Genomic DNA, 24498 nt, shown 5'->3' with positions numbered 1-24498 from the left:
CTATTGCAGTGCCCAGCGTCCGACAACAGATGCGGAACTGATGCTCCCATGTGGCTGAACGGTAAACACCCAGCACTAGGAGACGGCGTGGTCAGTAGACAGGCATGCGCCCACTTCTCTGGTGACTGTTGTAACTGGTCATCCACAGTCAAAGTTAAGATGTGCCCGGCAGGATTCTATGTGTACTATTTGCCATATACACTACATTGTTCTTTGGCATATTGTGTTGGTAAATGTCTCAGTTTGTATTGTATACAGTTATAGATCATTTTGTACACGAGGGACCAGCATGATAATACCTGAAGATTTAACTGTTTTTTAAAGTATGCTATTTTCGTTTTTTCTTGCCATGCATATACAATTATCGGTGTGATGACTCTGTTCAAATAATGGCCTATCAACTTAAGTTTAGAAGATTTTCGAATGGATAACAATCGTGCAATATTTGACGAGGCTTAACAAATAACAAGTAATATTTTGGTCTGCTCGTGGTCACTGACCAGGGCCAGAACTCACACAACGTGCCGCACAAGTCAACTTAGAGGGGCATTGATCTCAATTCCCTGATATAATTTGTACACTGCTTTTACAGGCCTACCCAACTACCAGACTCGGCACCTAAGGATCCTGAATTAACCGGTATATCGGACCACGCTACCCGTTTTCAAGGTGCGTGTCAGATCGCATTTCGGAGTATCATACCCCAGAACAAATTTTGTAGCACGACTGCGGGCTCATCCACGCTCGGCTGAACAACCTTAAACTGTACTCTTACTTTAGAGTACTCTATTTTATTGTCTCTATGGGGATATATGGGGACTTTACGACATTCGGTTTGAATGTTTTAACCACTTTTGATAGGGCTTTTTTGCATTGTATTAGATTAATGTGGCAGTCTAAGGTTCATCTAGGTGTTCTTTCAAATTTATGCACCCGGTTTTAAAATCATATAGCGATTTTACGACAATCGTTTACTATCCAATCAAGGTGGCAGCCGAGCATGCCAGGGCTCATCCTGTCGGTGTTCTGGCTGATACTCCGAAATGCGATCTGACACACACCTTGAAAACGGGTAGTGTGGTCCGATATACCGGTTAATTCAGGATCCTTAGGTGCCGAGTCTGGTAGTTGGGTAGGCCTGTTTTAGGTTCTTTACAAGATTTTATTCTTCATAATATGAGCAGACTGCCCGTGATGCTTGAATTTATCATGAATTCAATGACCGTGTGTTTGGAACTTTAACCCTGTTCAGGGGTGGCGGAGGATCAAACCCAGGTTCAAGCTGTAAGAGAAAACATACTTATTAGTAAATTCTAACTCAAGGTTGGACAAGTCACTACCTACAAGTAGACACCATTCATTGCCTCATGTAAAACAAACGCTTGTATTTCAGAATATCACGACATGTGTCTTGATAACAACGGTGGATGTTCCCACTACTGCTCCATGGATAAATCTACATTCAACGCTGTGTGTTCATGTCCGAATGGGTTTCGTGTTGGAAAGGATCAAAGGACGTGTGGTATGTACCTTTCCCCGTGATCGGATGCATGTCACAGAAAAGTTTATTGTATTGTCTTGTTTACGTTTTATATCATAAGTCATTGAAACATTTAAATGAAACGTGTTTACAATCTGAGAAACATTCCAAATTAATTTATCGAGGCCTCCGAGTAAAACTTCTCACGAAAACTAAATAACAGAAAGAGAGAGAGATAGTTCACCAATTATGCATTTTCAGAGTATCACAACCGGTGCCTTGAAAACAACGGAGGGTGTTCCGACCATTGCTCCATGGATAACTCTACATTTACTGTCGTCTGCTCGTGTCCAGGTGGCTTTCTGTTGGGAATTAACAATCGCACGTGTGGTAAGTATTTTTAAATCCCAGAGGACGGTATGTAACTTTCCCCGTGATCGGATGCATGTCACAGAAGAGTTTATTATATCGACTGGTTTACGTTGTATATCGTAAGTCATCGAAACATTAATGGCTAGTAAAACTTCTCACAAAAACTAAAAAACAGAGAGAGAGAGGGAGAGAGTTAGTTAGTTAACCAATTATGCAATTTTAGAGTATCACAACCGGTGCCTTGAAAACAACGGAGGATGTTCGGACTATTGCGCCATGGATAACTCTACATTCACTGTCGTCTGCTCGTGTCCGAAGGGCTTTGTGGTGGGCAGTAACAATCGCACCTGTGGTAATTTTAAAATCATTTCTTTTTTAGATTTGATTGATATGTCGGGTTGAGATTTCATTCATGTTTGTGAAACCTGGTTAGTACAGGAGTTATCTCAGATGTCCAACAAACAACACAAACATAAGTAAGTTAGTTTGAGATGGAATATCACTGATGGTTATAGAAAGCAGACATTAGTTAGATTACAACCAGGCAAGTGCATTGACTTAAACTTTAAAAAAAATGTATTCATCCTCTATTTATTCACACTTTTTTTAATTATTACTTGCTTTCAGAAAGTCATTCTTTAATTTTTTTTCACTGCAGTAAGAGACGAGTGTACAATAGATAACGGAGGCTGTAGCCATATCTGTGTCCACAAGGACTACAATGACCACCGCCATTGTCAGTGTCCGGTGAAGGATTTGGTGCTAGAGCAGGACGGAAGGACATGTCAATGTCAGTATACACAGTGTTACTTAACTTTGGAAATATCACCAAACATGGTCCCATAGGCTGTGTTCAGAATAGAAGTTATCGTACTTGCGTGATCGATCTATCTCAACAGGTTTCCGCGCCAAGGCGCGGTCAATGTTATCAGCTTTTTTGTCTGCCACGCCCCCTCGTAAAGCAATATGGACAACATGATGAACCACCAACTTTTCCCGACTTTACCCAAGTACTTTAGTTACGAGGGGCATGTCAGAGAATTAAGCTGATTACATTGACTGTGCCTTAAGCCTAAGTCCCAACCGAACGTACGGGCTGCTACGTGTGGTCTACGGCCAAAAAATGGGGAAAACGTGGAATTTTTTTGCGTGAGGACAACACGTAGAAACTTTTCACCAATTATTTGATTTCTTCCCTGCGATCTAGCTACGTCTTAGCCGGACGCAAGGAACCTAAAAACCGTGCGTCCAAAACGTTGTTGGGACCTAGACTTTAAAAATAGCGAGAGTCCCCGCTGAGATAGATCGATTCTGCTAGTTCGATAACTTCAATTCTAAACAAAACCAAAGTTAGTCAATGAACAGCTATTTGATAATTTAATAGAGATATTAATTATACATTGGTAAAATGTAAGTCTGTGAGGAAGTATTCCTGTGTTATTTGTTCTTCTTTAATTTTATGCCATCAGACTTAAAATGGAAACATTTATTCTAGTAGTATAATAGTAGTTCTATAAGTATCACTCTCGATCTGTGTCAGTCAGCGACTGAAAAAGATGGCCGGTGGTCCATCGAAGCATTTCTCGTGTGAGTCGGTTTGTGACCAAGATTATTCTTACTACTATCATTTACCAAACTGACGAAAATTAATTTATGCTACCTCAGCCCCCGATGTCACCGTAACCTGTACCGACCAACACTTGCAGTTGGACCTGCTTCGTTCGGCATTCCACGGTCTTAACGAGAGCCAGCTTCAGTTGGCGGACCCTTCCTGTCAAGGCACGGGCAACCGTACCTTCATCACGTTCAAGTCACCCCTGCACGGCTGCGGCACGAGCATGAACTTCACCAACTCCTCGGTCGTGTATTCCAACATCGTGTCTACCAGGCCCAACTACCTCTCTCTAATGACTGGTGTCGTCACTTGGGCCGGCATTGTCGAGGTTCCATTTGAGTGCGAGTATGCAAGGGACCACTGGATCGCCCATAGCTTCAAGCCAGTTGTAGAGAAACTGAGTTTCAAGGAAAAGGGTAGAGGAAACTTGACGTTCAACATCCAACAGTTCCAATCCGACAAGTTTGCGACTGCATTCTCCAAAAAGGACTACCCTGTGTCCGTGAATATTCGTGATCATATGTTTTTTGTGCTGAGCGTGAACACGAAGTCCAAGGATGTAAAACTGTTTGCGGACACGTGCAAGGCTACGCCTTCTTCCAGCCCGTTCGACTTCCTCCAGTTCAACTTCATCATTAACGGGTAAATACATGTACCTGCATTACACAAAAATGAAAAAATATTTGAGTTGTACACTCATATAGATCAATGCAAAAATGCATTAACGAATACCCATGGTTATCAGATATGAATATATGTTTATGGTTTTGCTTCATAAAGTATTTTAGATCCGTACAGATATGAATCACTCATAACCGCAATTTGGGATGTTTTAACGAATAGGCTCACTTTTGTATGTTTGTTTAATTATTTTATTTGATGATAGGTCATCTTTTTATGTACTAGTCAACTGATCCTTTCCCATTAAGAAGTCAACTTCATATTATAATCAAATGAGCGTCATATAGTAAAAATACTTGCTTTCCTTCCCTTCAGATGTCCAGTGACATCGGCGGTCAAGTTCCTCCCAAGTCAGGACCCAAGAGAGATTCGCTTGAGTATCCAGGCCTTCCAGTTCCTGAAATCTTTTCCTCAGATATATCTTCACTGCAAACTGGTCGTCTGCCACACTGCGGATATGACGTCACGCTGTACCAAGGGCTGTGTGCAAGATGATAGCCCAGGAAAGAGAAGGGCTGAATCTGTCGACGATTTCCAGATATCTGAAGGACCTTTCCATTATATCGTTTACTGACGGCTTTTGTAAGTTATTTTTCATGAATGATCCAATCTTGTGTTTTAACTTTGATTATTATTGGTAATTAATACAAAAATTACACATTTTAATCAAGGATAATTACATGATTTCAAATTTGCATAGAGACCTATATTTCATTCTAAATGCAAGGAAAGCACATTCTTTTAATTTGGTGTGTGTCCGGTGAATATATATTTGTTTGAGCTGAAGTGTCCTGGCATCTTTAATTTTTCATTAAAACATCTTTACAGAACTGCATCAGCAAATGTCCTCAACTCTTACGAAGATCGAAATCTCATCTCGGCAATTGGACATGGGACATGCGATTTTAACCGATATAATTCTATTTTCACGAAAAGCGTAAACCAACCAACATTTAACTTTGCTTTATATCACTAGTGGAGTGTAAAACTTGTTTTACTATTCTACGTATACATATTTTAATCCGCTTTTGTGCAGATTCTGAATTGTGCTTATTATTAAAAAGCAGAGCAACTGACTAAACGTGTTATGTTTTCGGTTAAACTGAATTTTTTCACAATATGGGAAGTTTGAGAGTCTGTGATCTACAACAAAGTTATTGGGAGAAAAAGGATCTATAAATTCAGTTCCTATGGTTTATTTTTACCGTAATGACGGAAATTTGCCTGAATTCATTTCTATAACGACATCCAGAAACGAAATTGCATATCGTGAAGAATATTTGGCAAAGTTGTGAACCGGGTTATACCTTAAATTATTATTACATTTGATGATAGGATTACAACATTCAAATAAGCCAAGTCGAATATTCACTTGCGAAAGGAGTATATATAAAAATTGCAGTAAGCGTGGGGGGAGGGGGGATGGGGGTCTATACCACTGTTATCACTTATTAAATATTTGCCTTTTTGTCTCTTTTCATTTATTATTCTATCAATTTGCAATTCAATTACTTAGATTAGCCTTTCTATAATTCTATAATTCAATATATAGGTCGGTGTGTGCCGCTCTTCACCGACGGGGGCACTCACACTGCGAAAAGACCCGGCCTTCTGTATTTTTGTCGGCTAAAAATGAACGCCTTATAGGCCATAAATCATTCAAAGAGTTATTAATATTAAGCCTAACATCAAAGTGTACTTTGAAGACTGGAGGAACGATACAAATAAAGAAAAAAGAAAGAAAGGCTTAGGAAATAAACATAAAAAAACATGACTATTAAAAGCAACAGGACACGTCTTGTCCTCGATCAAGATAATTTACCACTTCATGAGTGAATGCATACAAGTATCTATGGGGAAATATCATATTGTCTTACAACACGTATTCCGTTAAAAACACATTTTACAGGCCTGCCCCCCCCCCCCCCCACACACACACACACACACACACCTTTTCCACATTCACCATCAATTTGTACCCAGGATGTTTAACTGAAAACACTGTATAATGCATGCTTAAAAGGACTTTGGTTACTCGCAATTAATAAATGTGATTTCTTTTTAATTTTTTGTCTAACTTTTGGCGGACTGCATATGGAATAAAAAGTATATGACTTCACACGAATAAAAATTATAGATAAAATTTTTGAGTACACAAACCTAATGCTGTAAAATGATGCATTAACACGAGTCGGGGCATAAGCAGAAAGCGCACCTTTTGCCTTGCTCTCGATCAAGATTAGCTGGTAACGTGTCTTAGAAAAAAGAGACAATAGAGATAACAAAATATCGTTTTACTCTTTCCTCCTGGTATTATGTGGTTTTGATAGTTTGAAAGAGTCTGTAGATATGCAATAAATTTCGAGTAAGGTAGGGGCTCGGGGGCCTATCTGAGAGTAAGCCTTTGATAGCAACCTCCAGAAATGGCGTTCAACGCGAGCTCTGAAAGGATCTAAGATGTAAAATGTTCATGTATTAAGACGTACATGTAGTATATCGGTGTTAATGTTTTTTGGACAGTCGCGAAGGAAGCTAATTTTAGTGGGAGGGACGCTTTAGGAAGTAAGTGATGAAGGGTGGAGCTAGCAAAGGGTATATACTTTAATTTGGACATTGATTGACGGGGATCTCTGCCCGGGATGTGATATTTTGGTGGCTATTTATTATTTTTCACTTAAAGACGTGAACAGGAGCCCCTGTAGACATCCTGCTCTGAATTTGCATCGAAAACAGAGGTAGAAAAAATAAATCTGAAAATGCCATATTTAAACTACTGATAAATGATAAATTCGACCAAAAATAAATCTAAAAACATCGTGTCTGAAGTATTTACAAATGATAAACCCGAGCATTGAAGCCCTGACCGTTGTTAGCATTTCGCTGCAAACAGATCTGACCTCTGAATCGTATCCATTAACGTATTTTCAACCCACTGTCAATCTCCTGCCCACGGTAGTTTATGATGTCCATATTTGGAAGTCGTGGGTGCGGCGCCAAGAAAATGAATGATTTAAGTCGTTTCACTGAACGGCCTCACTCACCTTTTTATCAGTGCTGGAGAAAGGAGATGATTTGGTCGATCTCTTGTTGTACTTTCTGCCTATTGTTACATGGTTCCCTATCGGAGGTAATGTATACAAATGTTTGATAAATACACACGTGCATTTAATATATTAATGAGAGAGGAATCTTAGAAGCTACATGTACTCCGTGTATTCTTCATTGTAACAGTGTGGAGATAAAGTATAATACAATTTAGTTATCAATAAAGTGTAGTGTCACCTTATATAGAGGTCTCCTTCTATGCTTTAAGATCTACATATGGGTCTAATGAAGTTGAACGATGAATTTTATTTAATGATATTTAAGGTACATTAATTTATGATAAATTTATATGTCCCCATGTATAATTCACACTGTTAACGTATTTTTGTCGAGTTAAATTTGTGTTTTACTTAATCTCATTCTTGATAATCTTTTTTTTTTCGACTTACTTATTGGTAACATTCATGTTGTACGAAATCAATGATGACATTGATAAATCTTATTTAGCTATTTGTCCAAAATATTTTATACCGCCAGGCTTCGTCTGCTTTCCCCTTTTTTGCGTCTTGAATATACTGTATAAACATTAGACAGGGGAGTAATAAATGTTTGCTTTATTCCATATTCAGAGTTCGACTGCAAACGATGGAGCAAAGTCACGACACGCTGGTAATTGACCATTTAGTTTTACTGACTTTCTTTTAAATTCTTAAGGCACACCTGAGTTTGAGTGAAAAAGGGGGTTGATGATGGTTTATAACAGAGTAATATATAAACGTTAAGCTCCTTTTCAAATGCCGAGATGTAAAGTGTTTTAAAGATTGCGTCTTTGGCTAAAAAGATTTCTCTTACTATTTTATTCACTGTTTATAAATATTCAAATTAAACACGATGGAAAAAGATTGGAATGCAAAAAATACACTGAGATGTTTATCTATCATTGACGACTCATGATCTATTTTTCTTAGCAGTGCTATCACACCTTTCAGATAAATGTTGCCTTTCCAACAAAATGTTTTTATACATGTATTATCTATTTTAAGGCTTTGTTGAATATCATTGATATATTATTTATTTATTTATTTATTTATTTATTTATTTATTTATTTATTTAGTAGATCCCTGTATAAAGCACGGCATCCTTGCCCAAGGTTGGAGAAATGTTAACAATGCGAGAGATGTGGATAAAAGAGGGAACACACACTGTGATAAAGGCAATGATTTCCCCGGTTGGTACAGATTCAGAGGCGGTGCTGGAAACAAAATGCTAGATAAGGTAAGCTCTAATTTTTAAAACCTAACATTTGACGTCTGTAATTATAAAAAAAAAAATTTCCCTGGCATATTTTTCAAATTGATTCCATCTGTATTGATATATAAGTAAAGGGGTTTAGGCACTGGTGTAGTATATCTACAGTTTCTCTGTGTTCATTTTCATTGACATCCACTTTTGATCTATTCATACATTTTTTTCAAAATTTGCTTTCATATGCCTATGTATGTACTTGTTTCCTATTTGTGATACATTAAATATATAGAATGTAGAAAAAGGCATTGTTGGCATTGATTTAACAACGAACGCTCAAAATATGTCCTTGGCGTTGGAAAGAAATATTGGATTTAATATTTAGAATTTAGGGACAACACAGTGGTGATGAATTCGTGAATTGGATAAGGGGCCCTGCAAGTGTACATTGTATTATAATGGAGATTTGTTTGTAAAAACAAAAAATGGTGTTTTCTGGAAATGTCAGATTCTTCAATGAACTACTATATTAAAACGTCCAGCAGATTCCATACCATCTACAATGTAAAGAGAAATTAGTGGAACCATCTATACGCATAAGGTTAGGGCAAAGTAAATATTTTACCAAAGAGGCTAGAGTTCACTCAAGTTAATTAATTAGTTGATAAATGAAGGCTTTTTGCCTGCAAGCAGACTTTCAGAACAGGTCCAAAATGGGCTACATTTTGGTATATAGCTTGTTTGTGTTGTCAAACTATCGACAGTCTATTAATGTAACATTCAACATTTTTAAACAGCACAAATAGTGCACTACTGTGAAAGATTTAAATAAAACTGCCTGCCTTATCGGGAGACAGTGTTCCGTCATACATACCTAGGGACGTTATGTGACCGTGGCGATATGATGATCACTGAAGCCTGTCCATTTAGCCAAGCTTAAGTGAAGATCGAGGGCAACCTCGAGCCGCTACTCAAAAATATCTCGCTTCACTCGACATTTCTGCGTAGCGTCTCTCGGAAAACTCGGATTTAACCTCGATGTAGTCTAGAATTTCACGACTGCATCTTGGTTAAATCAGTCGAAGTCTCTTAAATACTGAAAGCCAAAGACAGGGTGATCATGTGACCATCTTGGCATCAAGAGAATAGTGACGTTGCTTGCGTTATACACCTACCATTAAACAAACTTAAAATCTCTCACACTCTTAAAAAATTAGCATTAACTTTTTTCGTTTAGCAATTATTATTTATAATATTATTACAATAAGTCATATCATATGGGTATGGTTTGAAAACGGAAATTCGTTTACATTTAAGCCACACGTGCATACATGTACAAATTATTTATAAAGCTATAACTTTTTAACGAGGGTTGTGCTATTTACCTTTTGTTTTTAAGCTGTTCATTCTTCCTCTTTATCATATATATATCGGTAAAAATCAAATATATTCACCTTTGAACTTGTAATTACGTGTAGCACATGAATGATCTGAAAACCAGCACATGTAGGCCTATATTCCGAAACCGCCTCGTAGTAAGAAATGTCACCAAAACGTAGAATTATTACTCCTGTGGACTTGAAATAAACATCCGTTTGGTTTTGACTATATTCCGTAACCGCCTCGTCGTCAGAAATAACAATAAAAACTAGAATTATTACTCCCGTGAACTTGTAATAAACATCCGTCTGATTTTGACCATATTCCGAAACTGCCTCGTTGTCAGAAATATCACCAAAAAGTAAATCTCTTTCTCCTTTGCACTTGTGAAAAATTATATTCCGGTCCGACGCTCCTTGTTTATCAGAAATGTCACTAAAAGGTAGAGGTTTTGCCTTGGGACCTTTTTTCCTCAGCAGTCCCAGCTAGGTGTGGCTCAGCTGAGACGCGCATGGTCAGTGTCGACGGTTGATTAAATACTTTTCAAGCCAGTTGAACGTCCACGACAAGTATTTAGCAAAATTGACCAAATTGGTCAGACATTACGTAAGAATTTGGCGGGAGGTGACCAGCGCACGTGGACGAGTTTATTCCGTATAACATCTCTAGAGCGTGATGTAGGGTCACTTTATTTGATTTGAGGGGTGTTTTAGGATGAAATGACTATGTTTGTTCGTGGTATGTATGTCAAATAATACACTGTCACCCTCTCGCGATATATGCCATGAACACCTCTCGCTGACGCTCGAAGGTGTTATGGCATATATCGCTCGGGTGACAGTGTATTATCTCACACTTAATCATCCGTCTAAATTTGCAGTGTCCGACATCGCGAAAAAGATGCGGGACTCACGCCCCGATGTGGCTGACTGAAAGTCACCCGACGGTCCAAGCGGGAGTGGCCAGCATCAAAGCGTGTGCATATTGGATTAGCAATTGTACTTGGTCAGACACTGTCAAGGTTAAGTTGTGTCCGGCAGGTTTCTACGTCTACTATTTGCCAAAGGTTCCAGAATGTTCTCTGGCGTACTGCGGAGGTAGGTATTTTTGTCCCGTTTTATTTATTATTATAATTTTTAAATTATATTTATTAGACAAGCTTTAACGTGGTATAACCCGTTCACGTTTTGATCTGTCAATAATAATGATGATAACATTATAGTTAGTCTCTCTCTCTCTCTCTCTCTCTCTCTCTCTCTCTCTCTCTCTCTTTTATTGCTAGGCTAGTTAAGCCTACGTTTCAATCCGGTATGCTTGTTAGCTTGTAAATATCCGTGTATGCATATGTCTAAGAAACACACACACACACACACACACACACACACACACACATGTGAGCGCACGAATACTTGGTTGCATGCCTGCATGTAAAAGAAAGTGTGCGGGGTTGGAAAGATAGTGCGTTACTCTGACTTTCAAATGGTGTTTTAATATTTCTTCTAGAATCACATGATTTGTGTCTTGACAACAACGGAGGTTGCGAGCGCAAGTGTAGCATGGTCAACGATACCGCAGTGTGCTCTTGTCCAAAGGGTTTCCGCCTTGCTAGTAATAAGAAGACTTGCGGTGAGTTGGAACTTAACTTTGATGGCGCTTACGTAGCAATACAAGATCGCCGTTTATGATGTTGGCCACTCAATCGATAGTATTAGTGGTTAAGCCATGTGCTCTCTCTCTCTCTCTCTCTCTCTCTCTCTCTCTCTCTCTGGAAACTCTGTTATCAACATGTTGAAAAGGGGATTTCGATTTACCAGAAAAACAGAAGTAGATGTTTGTTACGAAGTTGCAGTGTCCCTTTTAAACGGCACTTCTTCCATTCAGTTTGCCAAATATTTTAAAACATGTTTACATGCAGTGCAATTGTATACTTTTTTTACAAATAAGTAGGGCCTAACACTTTGTTCTTGCTTAGTTATTGAAATCAAAGCTTTTTCTTCTTCCAATGGACAAAAAAAACAATCAGACTGTCTATGCTTCTTATGCATGCAGATAATGGAGCATAAATACTTTTTGTTCAGCATCAGTATTTCTTTTCATTATTTTACTCAGAACACGACTCAGGGCATGGGCGGCCGTGTAGAGATGGTTTTCTGTTGGGAAGTGACAAAAGGACCTGTGGTAAGGATTCCGCAAAGAGTTTTTAGTGTAAAATTAACGTTTCCTCTCTCTCTCTCTCTCTCTCTCTCTCTCTCTCTCTCTCTCTCTCTTGGATTGGGATATCAATTCAAGTATACTTCTTAAAAACAGTGACAACTTTCTGTCATAAAACAAAGGGCTGAGTCGAAAAATGCCCAGGCGCATATGTAGGCGGCTCTGGATTTGAACTAATCCGAGCACATGTTCGCCTAATATAAGCAAAGTCACTGTTTGTATTCCTAGTAAAAAACCGGTGCAAAACAAACAACGGCGGATGCAGCCATATTTGTGTCCACAAGAAATATAATGACCGACACCACTGCCAATGTCCATTGGGAAGTTTGCTGCTTGAGCAGGACGGCAAAACCTGCCAATGTAAGTAACACGCGGTTACCTGTGAGCTTTAATAGCCACTAGGTGGCAGCTCTGTGAAGTTAGCCTCGCTGTCGATACACAACCTTAAGGAAAGTAATGCCTATATAGTTTAATATCTACTTGTTGGGTTCATCTAAGACTCATGAAACGAACAGTCTCCTAAATGTATGTTTGTTTAAGAAATAAACTAATGCATTTGATAAACTTGAACATGAACGAAAACTTCATGAACCGAAAGCATTGAACATTCTTTCAGCAAAACCTGTCACCGTCGCATGTACCAATGAGCACATGCAAATTGACATTCTGCGACCGACATTCCACGGTTTGATACCGAGGCAACTCCAATTAGCAGATCCCTCTTGTCAGGCCACGGGTAACAGTACCTTCATCACGTTCAAATCAAGCCTTACCGGCTGTGGCGCCAAAGTGAAGTTCGGTAACTCCTCCATCCGGTATTCGAACGTCGTTAAAACCAGACCCAACTACCTGTCTCTCATGAAGGGGGTAGTGACTTGGGCGAGCACCGTCGAGATCCACGTGGTTTGCAAGTATGTGAAACACCGTTGGGTAGGCCACAGCTTCACCCCTGTTGTTGACAAGATTCGTTTCAGGGAAGAAAGGCTTGGGAATTTTTCCTTTAAAATGCAGCAATTTAAGACCGAGAACTTCGTCAATCCGTACTCCAAGAAAGATTTTCCGGTGGCGGTGAAGGTTCGGGACAAAATGTATTTCCTGCTCAGTGTCGACTCGAAGGACGAGGACGTCAAACTATTTGCCAAGACATGCAAAGCTACAACTACCCCAAGTCCAAAAGACCCGATTCAGTTTTTGTTCATCAGCAATGGGTAAGTTATTATACATTGAGCTGCCATAGCTTGTACATGTACGTGCAATACATTCACGTGTAAGAAATAAATTGAAATCGTTCGGTTATTTTGCGTTACATGCGTCAGTAGGAATCACTCACGATATAGGATCTCTGTGATATTACCTAGCTATTTCCGCGTACGTGTATAATTTCACTGTAGTCAGACTGTCTTCTCTTTATACAAGAACAGAACAGAAGAGACTTTACCGGTACACTTTTCTCAATTTACAGATGTCCCGTCAGCCACTCTGTCAAGTTTCTCCCGTGCCAGAACCCCAAAGAGATCCGCCTCAGCCTGAAAGCCTTCCAGTTCCTGAAGATTTTACCTCAGATCTACCTGCACTGCAAACTGACCGCCTGCCATTCGCAAGATACTACGTCACGCTGCACCAACGGGTGCTTGCGATCCGACGAGAGGCGGAAAAAAAGAGAAGAAGCGGACGATAGCTATCAAGTGACTGCTGGGCCATTCCAGTATGTCCTCCACTAAGTGACCAAACGTGAGTAGATTTTATTGCTTTTTTTAAGTCACGTATGTTTTTTAGTAGCTTATCCAGTATGCACGTGTGTATAAGAGCAAGTGGGAGGTGATTCGCGCGCGCGTGTGTGTGGGTGTTGGCCCGGTACTTTGAAAACTTTTGTTGTTTGTGGATAGCTTATTTTACATGGCATTGGCATAATTTTTCCATGATGAAGCGGGATAAATGTGTTACAAATTGATGAAACAAGTAATATTATAACTCTTTAATAATGTCAGCTTATTATATATATATACAATCATTTTCCTACCAGGAAATAATTACCGTTTCGTACTTGTTCATGTGAGAATTCATCACGAAAAAAATTCAAACCTGGAATTATTGGTTAAATAATTTCGTTGACACATTGAGAACTTTTCTACTTGATGTTTTCATCATTTCTCTTTTATTCATATTTTTTGTAGGTTTTCTTGTTCAGGATATTTGAAAACATGAAATAGCGGATGGAAGTTTTCCTTGTTTGGAAATTTATCATTCCGATTTGAAATATACTGTATGTATTCAGCGCGATGTATTTGAAAATATCAGAATTATGTGATGTTTCATTTAGGAAAATTAAACCATATCTTCTGGCATGCATAACTGACTTCCTTTCTTCTTTTAATTTTTGAATACACTGTTAGTGAGCATATGACAAGAAATACCACAAATAGAAACGTATTCTAATTTTTTTTTCGCTCTGAAAGAACGTCTCTAAATTACAAGAACCCGTTGTTCCCTATTATTCATCTCGAAGATGGCAGTTGTTCTTTGGAAAATCCATTTAGTAAAATATCAAAACACAAGGTCGATAAGGGACAATGAGACGTTTGTTAAGGTTAAGTTAACATAAAAGGAGAAGTAGAGATACAGATAGGCGTTTTTCATAATGAAGGAATACAAATACAACAAAGATCTATTTGAACTCTTGTAAATGAATTGATGTGCGTTTGTATTATTTTTCATCATTCTGCATATACTTTTGTTTTGGTTAAGAAAGGATAGGAACATCCATATAAAATGTGATGATACATTTGTCTTTTTTTTTTTTTTTTTGTTATTTGTAAGAAAAAGCTTTGCCATGCAAAGTATTACTGTCCACCTATGGATAGAATGTTTTTAATGATACACTGTTCGAATATAATATAAAGTAACATTAACAGAAGCCAGCAATCGAAGGTACGGCGAGGTCAAGTCAAAGGAGCAATTGTTTTTCCATTGCGATTCTGTTTCTCCAGTGGTACTGCTGTTAAGTGGACATCCTCGACTAGTTTTCACCACATGTCGCATAACCAGTTCCTCAGCGTTGAAAACATAGCCCAGTGGTCATAAAACGTTTTAATATTTCGATGATATCACAATTTGTTCCCAGTAACGCCAAAAGTCGGGAGTGATCAAAACTGGTTGAAATCGATAGTCATATCACACAAATTAGGGGTGCAAAATTGCAGTGCTCTAGCTATAATCTAACTTCCGTTTTGGTAATTAAGTTGTCCTTCTTTCTTCTGCATATTCTTTGCCCGAAACAATACAGCATGCACCTGTGTCCTGTTCTCTGTCTGAAGTAAAGGAAGTTTAATAGGCGTATAGTCACATAATTAACACAGTTAACCCTTCATTTTCCTGAGGTTTAGATCATTAGTTGAAGAAAGAAGAGACCTCGTAGTCTTAATGACGTGCGGTAGCTCAGTGCATATGCTTGTAGCATTGATTGCAATTGATCTGCGGGGTGTTTGGTTTTCGTTTTCCCACCATGTAATAACCACACTTTATTCTCTGACTGCACATCTCAGAAAATAATAGAATGACGGCGCTTGAAGATGGGGGATTGGCCAACAAGGCGTTCACTTCCCGGTGCTATGGAACTAACATGGTTTCGTTTCACGCGTTCCTATTAAAGGCGGCCCTCTTTCCAAAAACGACAGGGTCGAGCATTCGACGATATGGAGTTGATTCCAGTGAGCACTCACAAAGACCACATGTACCTAAGTCTGGCTTAATAGCCTTTTCTAAGCCCTCTCTCTCGGCCCTGCCTTACGTCGCAGCTACTGTTTATTCAAAATACCCTCTACCAGGGCCACAGATTGATTTTTTACTACATATTTACAGATATGTCCCTGGTTAAATAGATGGCTAATATCTGTACTGTGTCGCCCCAGCAAAAATGTCCACGGTATAATAACTGCGGCCCTGGTAGAGGGTATATTCAAAGCATGTTGGCGTGTTTGTCCTCAACCAAAGCATCCATTGATATCAAATGTAGATGGTAGAAAAATATAAGCAAGCAAAGCACACTGAGTGTTATCTCCAAGTAGAAAACCCATTTGCTCTTGAAAAAATTCATCACATAAGAAGTGCGTACGTTGGTTGATGGTGGATAATTTTATAATATCACATGTGTTAGCACGCGACCGAGCTACGGTGTGTTAAGATCAATAGTTCTTTACTACCATAAAGGCTGGCGATGCATGCTGAGTTAAAGAAAAAAAACTCGTCGAAATTGGCTTTGCTATCGTTGCACCTATCAACTCTCCGTAGACGTCGCTGTGTTCGCTTTGTACAAGATTTCACTAACACATAGCATATTTTGACTGCTCTTTATCGCCTTTGGTTATTCGTATCTAGGACTCAATATTCTTATGAGTCCTGGCTTGCATATACATGGTGAATGCATCAGATTGATGGTGTTTAATTTCCCCAAAATTTTACTTTCCGTTAAACGGGTTAATTTTTACACATTGTCCACGAATGAATCCAACATTAAAACAACTCGGTTGTTCTTTCTCGCCAAAAGACACGTAAATAACATCAAACTGTCGATTATCTGCCTCGCCAGTGAACACTCCGCGAGCACTTTTTGCGTGGTCTAGCTATATCTCGTCTACGTCCGTGTCGTGCTCTTCTTCGTATAATACAAGTCAATGGGAAAGACTTGTAATATATAAATTTGAGCTCTTGTTCATCCGGCGCTGTTGGTGGTACTAACGTAAGTCAGCAATATCCATCTGTCGGCGATATAGATAAACATGTATTATACTTTTTCTTTTCTCTGGATTGCGTCTTACCTTACCCTGATGCTTTTGTTGAAAATGTCAGTGAAACCACGGTTTCCTGTGTTTGCTATGGATCAAGGTTGATTTCTCTCGGATTAAATGTCGAAAACAGCATAAATCTATTATGGGGGAGCCAAATATTCGTGACTGTTATCTATTTGACTCCGAATAAGTATCAGCGCCAATTATTTGCGGATAATGGTGTAGCTTTGCACTGATTAAGCTTATCGCGCAGGCCTATGGCATGACACACAAGAGAAAGATTGTCATTAATTTGACGACAGGTCATGCACTCTCTTAATAAGCAGTTCAAACGTACTTGAACGCTGTTCTTTATGTAATTATCCACCCTGTGGTATTAAAAATGTCAATATTCAAGAAATAATGAGTATCAAAGAAACACAAAGAGAAAGGTGCTCTGCAATATATTTATTATTTTCGTTACTTAGATCAAGTTGGTAAGCATATGGGTATTAAAATAATGTTGAGCCCACTTCTCAAACAGGTGTCTGCCACAACATTTCATTTCATACAGACAAATTTACAAAATTGTTGTGAACCGTCTTAAATGACTTTTACTTTAATTTATAACTGTACTGAATTTCAGTGTATCAATTTCCATTAACGAATTAACTAATCTATGGGCTCCGACATGACTCCAGATTCGCCTCAGTCTTTCACTGTACGTGCACAGAGAAGCATAACAGAACAACTTCACATCTTCAGTCTCAGATCATAAGTCTCTTTATTATGGACAAGCTTCAAGTTATATACAGATTATCTACAGGGAATCTATGTGTACATGTGGCTACTACTTATTTACATACTAATTGTTGTGCAATATTAACTGGTGATATGTATCTGTCCCAGGCATAGGCCTACCTATGGGCCTCTACAGAAAATAATATTTATGTCACACACCCCGTACGGCCAAACACACCATCTACAGCTTGTATGAAAAAACATTAGCCTTCTTTTTCTTCTGATCTGTTAAGCATTAATGTTAAAATCGGTGCAATTCTGAGTTCTGTATGGACAGCTGCATATATTATATGGTATTAGTTTACAGGTTGAACGTATTGGTAAACTACGGCGGCTGATAATTGTTCTTTGTGCGGTTGCCATGGTATTAACCGACTTCATCACAACAATCACAACAATCGCAACAAGCCTGCTTATAATTATCTATGGTGCAATACGTTTTTTTCTTCACACTCAACCTTTGGCTCATCCAAGTATGGATGATTTTCTGATTGGAAACATGCTACACATTAAATCAAACAGCTAAAGTACAGTAATCTTTTCCTGCAATGTGTTTAAATGTCAATCTCCTTGAGTTAAATTTTATTTCTGTGGTCACTACGGGAGGGTTTACACAGTTGACGGGTTTGACGTGCGCAACAAAATAATCACCACGGCTTCGTCTAGAGACATTAAAATACAGGAAGTGTGCGTGAGGATATACACCTGGGCTCCGTATCTCGAAAGGTTCACTATGTTGCGCACGTGCGCAAGTGTCTCGATTCCATAACCGATTCTATTTCGAGATACGGGGCCATGGAATCGAGACGCTTGCGCACGTGCTAAAGTGTCTCGATTCCATGGCCCCGTATCTCGAAATAGAATCGGTTATGGAATCGAGACACTTGCGCACGTGCGCAACATAGCGAACCTTTCGAGATACGGAGCCCTGCAGGGCCCCGTAGCTCGAAAGCATCGCGCATTGCGACCGAGCGCAAGCGTCTCGATTCCATAACTCGCCCATACTTGCCCCATATAATACATTATAGCCTCCATACGCTATTCGCAATGCGCGATGCTTTGGAGTTACGGAGTCTGCATCAAAGCGGCTTTTCGCAAAATTATGTCAGTGTAAGAAAAAGACAAAACAGCAACTATACGTTTTTAAAATTTTATTTGCAAAACCAATGTTCAAAGCAGTTGGTATGAGAAAGTAACCATATCTTGACTATAGTCTTGAGGCAAAAAGAACGGACGGCAGAATGAATGGCGAAAAACGCCTAATAAATTAAGGTATCTATTGGCTCGAAGTGTTTGGACGCAGGGTATTCAAGAGATTGTTGAACATAATTTTGCGTGAATTTGTCAAGGATTGCCTTTTTTCACTTAGTAAATTCTCTTGGCGTTGTAGCATCTCTTACCAGCTACACATATAGCAGCGCAATTACAGCCAACACTGAAATGAAGAGAGATCCATGTGAGATGATTTTATAGTAATAAGTCACGGTGCTGGAGACAAAAAATTATGCTTTACCAACCGCCACAATTTTGGACTACAAGCAATCATATGCTTCTACTGGTATAACATTATTATTATTATTATTATTATTATTATTATTATTATTATTATTATTATTATTATTTACTGACAAAAAAGCACATTTATGCAGGTTGTATAATGCTTAGAACAATATTCTTATTTTTTTACCTTTAATTGTTTTGCTGTTACTTACCTGCATTTGTAGCCTTTTCCGCACTTCACGCCCTTACATGGAGATGGCTTGCAAACAGGTCCATTGTCAAGGGAATTCTCTGGAAAGTATAGAAAGTATTTTAACCAAATGAGCACAAACGCCATTCCTGGGCGTCAATCCTATTACTCCCCATCCAACTTATGTCCTGTGTATCTTTGCTTCGTTTTAAATGATCTAATTTTGGGGGAAAGAGTTACAGGGATTACCTCCCCACCTCTTCCCGAAAGAACCCCAGCAGAGCAACAGGCAGACACCATTTACCAGGACTTTACAGACAGCCACTGTGTAACGAACTGGAGCGAGGCTTGTGGACAGTTTCTTCACTCGTCAGAAGCGTCTAGCTTGCGCGCGTGCGCGTGTGTATGCATGAGAGCATGCACGATGCTTAGTTTGTTTGTTTGTTAGTTTGAAATTAGACACGCATCTATCAACATAGGAAAAAACAACTGACATGTTATATTCAGCCACGTACAATGGCGTGGTTCCAAAAGTATATATATATTTCCATTGGAGGAAATTTGCGACAGACGACTGTGACAAAAATTAAGCAAAACCCGTATTTTTAACATAAATGCGCGCCGAAAATGAAGTAGCTACCAGTAGGTTTGTAAGCTTGGGCTCCAACCTTTTCTACGAATCTTTATCTTTTTAAGGTAAAAATATAAAATTAAAAGGGAATTTTTCCAACAATTTGAAAGTCTGTGAGACCATATTACTAACAATCTCCATTTGTACCAAGACTATACGCTTTTGTCATTTGGAATATTGTCGAATAAATCCGGAATAATGATTATGTTAAATGAATCAATTAATCGAAATAATTACAATTTTTTAACCAATATGGGTCATTTTTTCTTATTCATAGTCATTAATTTATAAATGGTAACAATAATAAAAACAAATGAGAAATGATACAAAAAGAAAAAAATACATGCATAAATAGAGACGGATATCTACAGTATATCTTATTAAACATTATTAAGGCGGATTTCCTATATTATCTTACTGATAAACTAATTAAAGTGACTAATTAAAATGGTGAATTTAATTCTACTTATTGTTTTACCTCTTTTTGATAAAGTATGTTATGAAAGGTGTGTACACTAGTTATACTTACGGATGAGGCCATTGGGGCAGGTCACACATGGATTGTGAGTTCCATGAACGAATCCCAGCACAGCCAGCAGACAGAAAGCCAAAACCAAGACTTTAAAGGTACCCATTGTTAACGTACGTGAGCAAGTCAAGAGGACGTTGCAGAAAGTTGTCTCGCTCTTCACAGACGTCAAGCCTATGCCTATTTATCTAAGTTACCTTATTTATATACATGCACTTACAATGAGTTGGTCTTTTTATCAAAAAAGTATGCACCGCCTTGTCACAATTATTCAATCGTTGACAAATTTTGTTTTCTTGCAAAACATGACGTGAACAGTGCAATATTGCCTGTGCCGTCATATTACAAGTTGGTACCTCACGCTGACTTATTCCTTTGTTTTGAAGTGAAACGATCACGCTTTGATGTGATGCATGCGAGAATCCCTGTTCACTTTTTTTTAATAATTAAACCAGGACGCATGAAACGTTTTATTCGCCCAAGAATTAAGCAAAAGGATCGCCTTTATAATAAAACTTTTTAAGCGGTTTCATTAGCCTGCTAGTTGATTACGCGATTATGGTAACTAAATATCTTCTTCACATTGTACCAAGTTGTGAATGCAGCACATATAGGACGTTGTGAAAAAAAAATGCACTTTAAACGGCAACTCCATTGGATTTTCCCGCCAAAAAGGATTTTCCCGGGAAAAATAAGCAATTTAATTTTCTTGTACTCACGAATCATTTATATCTTCCCCACTCTGCACTTGAATTCGACCGTTAAATCAAGTTATAAAGGTTGATTTTGTTTGAAATGACTGACCAGTCATTATAACCAGTGACCATCTTCTTATATGCTCCTATGTAAATGTCAACATCAAGTACGCTTCAGAAATAATTAAGGGGTTAAAGCGTTTTAGGATGTATGCAAGGTTTTTTAAGAAGCTGTCGATGGGAAAAAAACATTTGGGGAATTTTCAAACCCACCATTAAAAACTGCTATGGTAACACTAGTGCATGTTGGTTGAGGGGCCTATGCCAAGTTTCTTAAATTATCCTGTACATTTCGAAGGGAATGTCACCGCCATCAAGTACTTTAATCTAAAGGGGGGTTTTTTTGTTGTTTTTTTTTCGTCTGAGGTGGGCAAGATAAGGTCTAATAATTGAGTAGGTTTGCAGGATATGTAGACAAGGTACGTTTTCACACGCGTATAGTAAACCTATAAAAGAATTGAATGTTTACAAATCGTTCAGCATCTTTAAAGAAAACGTCTCGGAAGTATATTTTTTAGAAAATGATTGAAAGTAAAAAAAGCCCCTTTATTTTAGCGTGATGGATGTCAACAAGCGGTGCTTGGTGTTATCTTTTTTTTTATAATTTTTGTCCATTCATACCTGTCATGTGTAACAGCTGTGCTTTTGTTTGAACATGATCGGACCGGCATTTACAAGAAAAGTGTTCGCTGTGAGGAGTCATTGTTGATTTCATGAGTACCGAACATTTGCATGCAATACAGACAATGTTTTCGAGTGCTAAACAGCAATTCACTGTTGTTTTTAATATGAGATGAAGTGCGCATACCTTTTGATTAATTGTAAGATAGATTAACTGGTACGTAAATATGCAGGTTTTGTAAGAATGGTCTTTTTGTTGGTGTAGTACGTAGATTGAATAACGTTGTATGATCTCTGTTAAAATGTAATCCTTTGCGTGAACGTGCATAGAATTAATTCAACATAAAGACATTTTAAGTCCGTATTTTGACAGGAGAAATTATTTATTGACCAGCAAACTGAAAATACTCGGCCTCATATACTGACTGTGCGTCTCTGTGAAGAACGTGTTTTGGACAGCAATCTAACTGATATTTGAAAAAAAAAACGGTAAAATATACAGAGAGCATGCAACCTTTCCTTGGTCATTCTTCTATCCTTCTCCCCCTCCCCATCCCCCAACGATCTCATATAGATGTTCCTGTCACTTCCATAAGACATGTCCGCTCCCCCAAAGAAATGTCTCTTTTTATTTCTACTTCAGTACTGCTGTGCAAAATATATCAGTTATCGCTAGTAGTCATTGCAGTGTCAGTTGATCCGCGAAGTAACAGATCCGAGGACTAAATATGTCCGACTCACTTAAAAGCAGAGCCGACTAATCCCATGATGGCCTCCCCGCCTCCAAACGCGCCGTCGCTGCAGGGGCCTCGTAATTGAACCTCAGAGCCGAGATTTAATTCGTTTAATGGCGCGTGTGGAGACGGGGAGACCATCAGGGGATTAAACGGCGCTGATTTGACATGGGGTCGGCCATATTTAGACGGAGGATCTTGAAAGGCCCAAATTTAAAAGTATTTCTAACATTCGAAACTAATTAATACACATCCATTCGCTTTACAGGTATATGGGGTAAAAGGCGGTTTTATTGAATTCGTTATTTATCCAATTCTTATATTATTATTTTTTTTTTATTTTCATTTTTATTTATTTATTTCATTATTCACATTTGCATTATGGAAGACTAGTATGGTATTCTGAAGTTGTTTTTTTTGTGTGTGTGTGTGTGTGTGTATTTTACGTTCATTTACCACGTCAATTAAACAATCAAGGTGAGAGCGGAGAGTGCACACCCGTATAGCAGGAACAGATGAGCACAAGTTCAAACACTCGAGGCTGATTTTCAGTGCAACAGCTCAGACATGACACAACAATGCGATGCTGGTACCCCGGCACCGTACTCACTACCTTCCTTTAATTTCAGCACAGTGGACATGATGTCTACTTTTTGAAAAATAATTTTCAAACCACCAGAAGGGGGACTCTGTTTCCTCGGCGATAATAATAATAATAATAATAATAATAATAATAATAATAACATGACTTTATTATTTCAACACATGCATTGAATTCAAACAAAGTTGCACCTTAAAAGGAAAAGGATTCGAATTTGTATTCCGCAGTAAAAAAAAACTAAAATAAAAGCTGTTTATCAGTGCAGACTATCGTTACAGATAGCAATTAGCCTACAAGTGAATAATTGTTTCCCTTTTTCCTTTTGAAAGTTACAGGGTTACAGTAGTAGCGACACAGGAGACAAATAAGAGTTTGTGCTGAAAAGGACACTGCACTCCTTAAGATTTGAAAAAAGCATCATATTCATATTTTAGTATCTGATGATAGCGTGTTAAGAAGACATTTCGGTGAGACAAAAATCAGGGGCGGCGACGTGTGTCAAAATCTAGGAACCAGCCTGTATTTCAGCGGATCCTCAGTAGAGCGACACCGTGATGTTAGCGCGCTGTAAACAAGGCTCGGGTGGTTGAGTCAAAATTGGAAAAGAATTTCAAGAGGTCCGTTATGCAGTCCTTTACCAGGGTAGTTGTCAATTTCAAATTCTTTTTCTGGAGAAGTTTACCTTTCATCCCCTTAATAGACACACCTCGAGAAATGCATAGAGATTAGATCACATCTTGACTCAGAGCCGATCTTTACTGACCATTTGGACGGCTCTTTTCGACTCCCTCCCCCCACCTTCCCCGCCTGGGGGCCCAAATAATATTAATTATTACGAAGTGTTTTTTTTTTTTTTTTAGTCAACAGTTAGTCTATACCGAGTTTGTTAACTGCTGATTGAAGAAAAATACCAAGATGTCATTAACAGAAGTATCAAACCCTCATGGTCAATCAGAAAGAAAATTGTAGTGACCAGATGTAGCCAAAGAGACGTAGATCTTATCCCAAGTTTGACTCGTGCTTGGAATAATTCTGTTCACATTAAATTTCCGAGTCTTCCAATTTGAGGTCCATTAAAGGATAAAACAGTTAATTCCTGGCTTAACTCAGAAAATTGGTCTTACAAGGAATTTACATTGAGGGCAAGTCAAGGTCAAGAAGCATAAAGTTCAGGCGATCAAAATCTTGTTAAGTCGTTTTTCTTTTCAGCGAAGCCATTTAACTAAAGGTGGAACACAAAAAAATATTATTTTGATAGAAATATGTTTATATACACAAAGAACATTTCAACAATTTCATTTATATAAATTGGGTGCAAAACCACGTGTTATTATTACCTTATT

General features: G+C 38.4%; 2 protein-coding genes and 1 long non-coding RNA gene across 6 annotated transcripts; 2 read left to right on the top strand and 1 right to left on the bottom strand.

The window, feature by feature from the left end:
• Positions 1-1398: 1398 nt before the first annotated feature.
• LOC106180426 (oncoprotein-induced transcript 3 protein) lies at positions 1399-5224 on the top strand. Of its 2 annotated transcripts, XM_087016470.1 has the most exons (7): positions 1399-1522; positions 1742-1870; positions 2076-2204; positions 2511-2642; positions 3518-4109; positions 4464-4730; positions 4977-5224. In XM_087016470.1, the coding sequence occupies exons 1-6, from the start codon at positions 1405-1407 to the stop codon at positions 4720-4722; spliced, it is 1359 nt and encodes a 452-aa protein (XP_086872596.1). In that variant the 5' UTR covers positions 1399-1404; the 3' UTR covers positions 4723-4730; positions 4977-5224. The 2 variants fall into 2 exon arrangements, with proteins under 2 accessions (XP_086872596.1, XP_086872597.1); XM_087016471.1 differs by lacking the exon at positions 2076-2204.
• A 1871-nt stretch (positions 5225-7095) lies between these two features.
• Positions 7096-24396, top strand: LOC106158231 (oncoprotein-induced transcript 3 protein). Of its 3 annotated transcripts, none has more exons than XM_087016966.1 (10): positions 7096-7275; positions 7823-7862; positions 8309-8469; positions 10700-10916; positions 11323-11445; positions 11929-11997; positions 12259-12390; positions 12647-13238; positions 13493-13761; positions 24016-24396. In XM_087016966.1, the coding sequence occupies exons 1-9, from the start codon at positions 7108-7110 to the stop codon at positions 13749-13751; spliced, it is 1761 nt and encodes a 586-aa protein (XP_086873092.1). In that variant the 5' UTR covers positions 7096-7107; the 3' UTR covers positions 13752-13761; positions 24016-24396. The 3 variants fall into 3 exon arrangements, with proteins under 3 accessions (XP_086873092.1, XP_086873093.1, XP_013389592.2); XM_087016967.1 differs by lacking the exon at positions 24016-24396 and adding an exon at positions 14205-14471 and having other exon boundaries at positions 8312-8469; XM_013534138.2 differs by lacking the exon at positions 24016-24396 and adding an exon at positions 14205-14471.
• LOC147760805 (uncharacterized) lies at positions 18738-20682 on the bottom strand. Its single transcript, XR_015335604.1, has 3 exons — positions 20445-20682; positions 19307-19385; positions 18738-19029 (listed from the first exon to the last, which is right to left on the bottom strand). It is a non-coding gene; the product is annotated as an uncharacterized LOC147760805 (long non-coding RNA).
• Positions 24397-24498: the final 102 nt, after the last annotated feature.

Source organism: Lingula anatina, chromosome 7 (genome assembly GCF_051362555.1).
Source record: "Lingula anatina isolate TDL-2025a chromosome 7, LinAna3.0, whole genome shotgun sequence".
NCBI classification, from domain to species: Eukaryota; Metazoa; Brachiopoda; class Lingulata; order Lingulida; family Lingulidae; genus Lingula; species Lingula anatina.
Note: the sequence above shows the minus strand (reverse complement) of the source record. Positions and strands in the feature narration are given on the sequence as shown.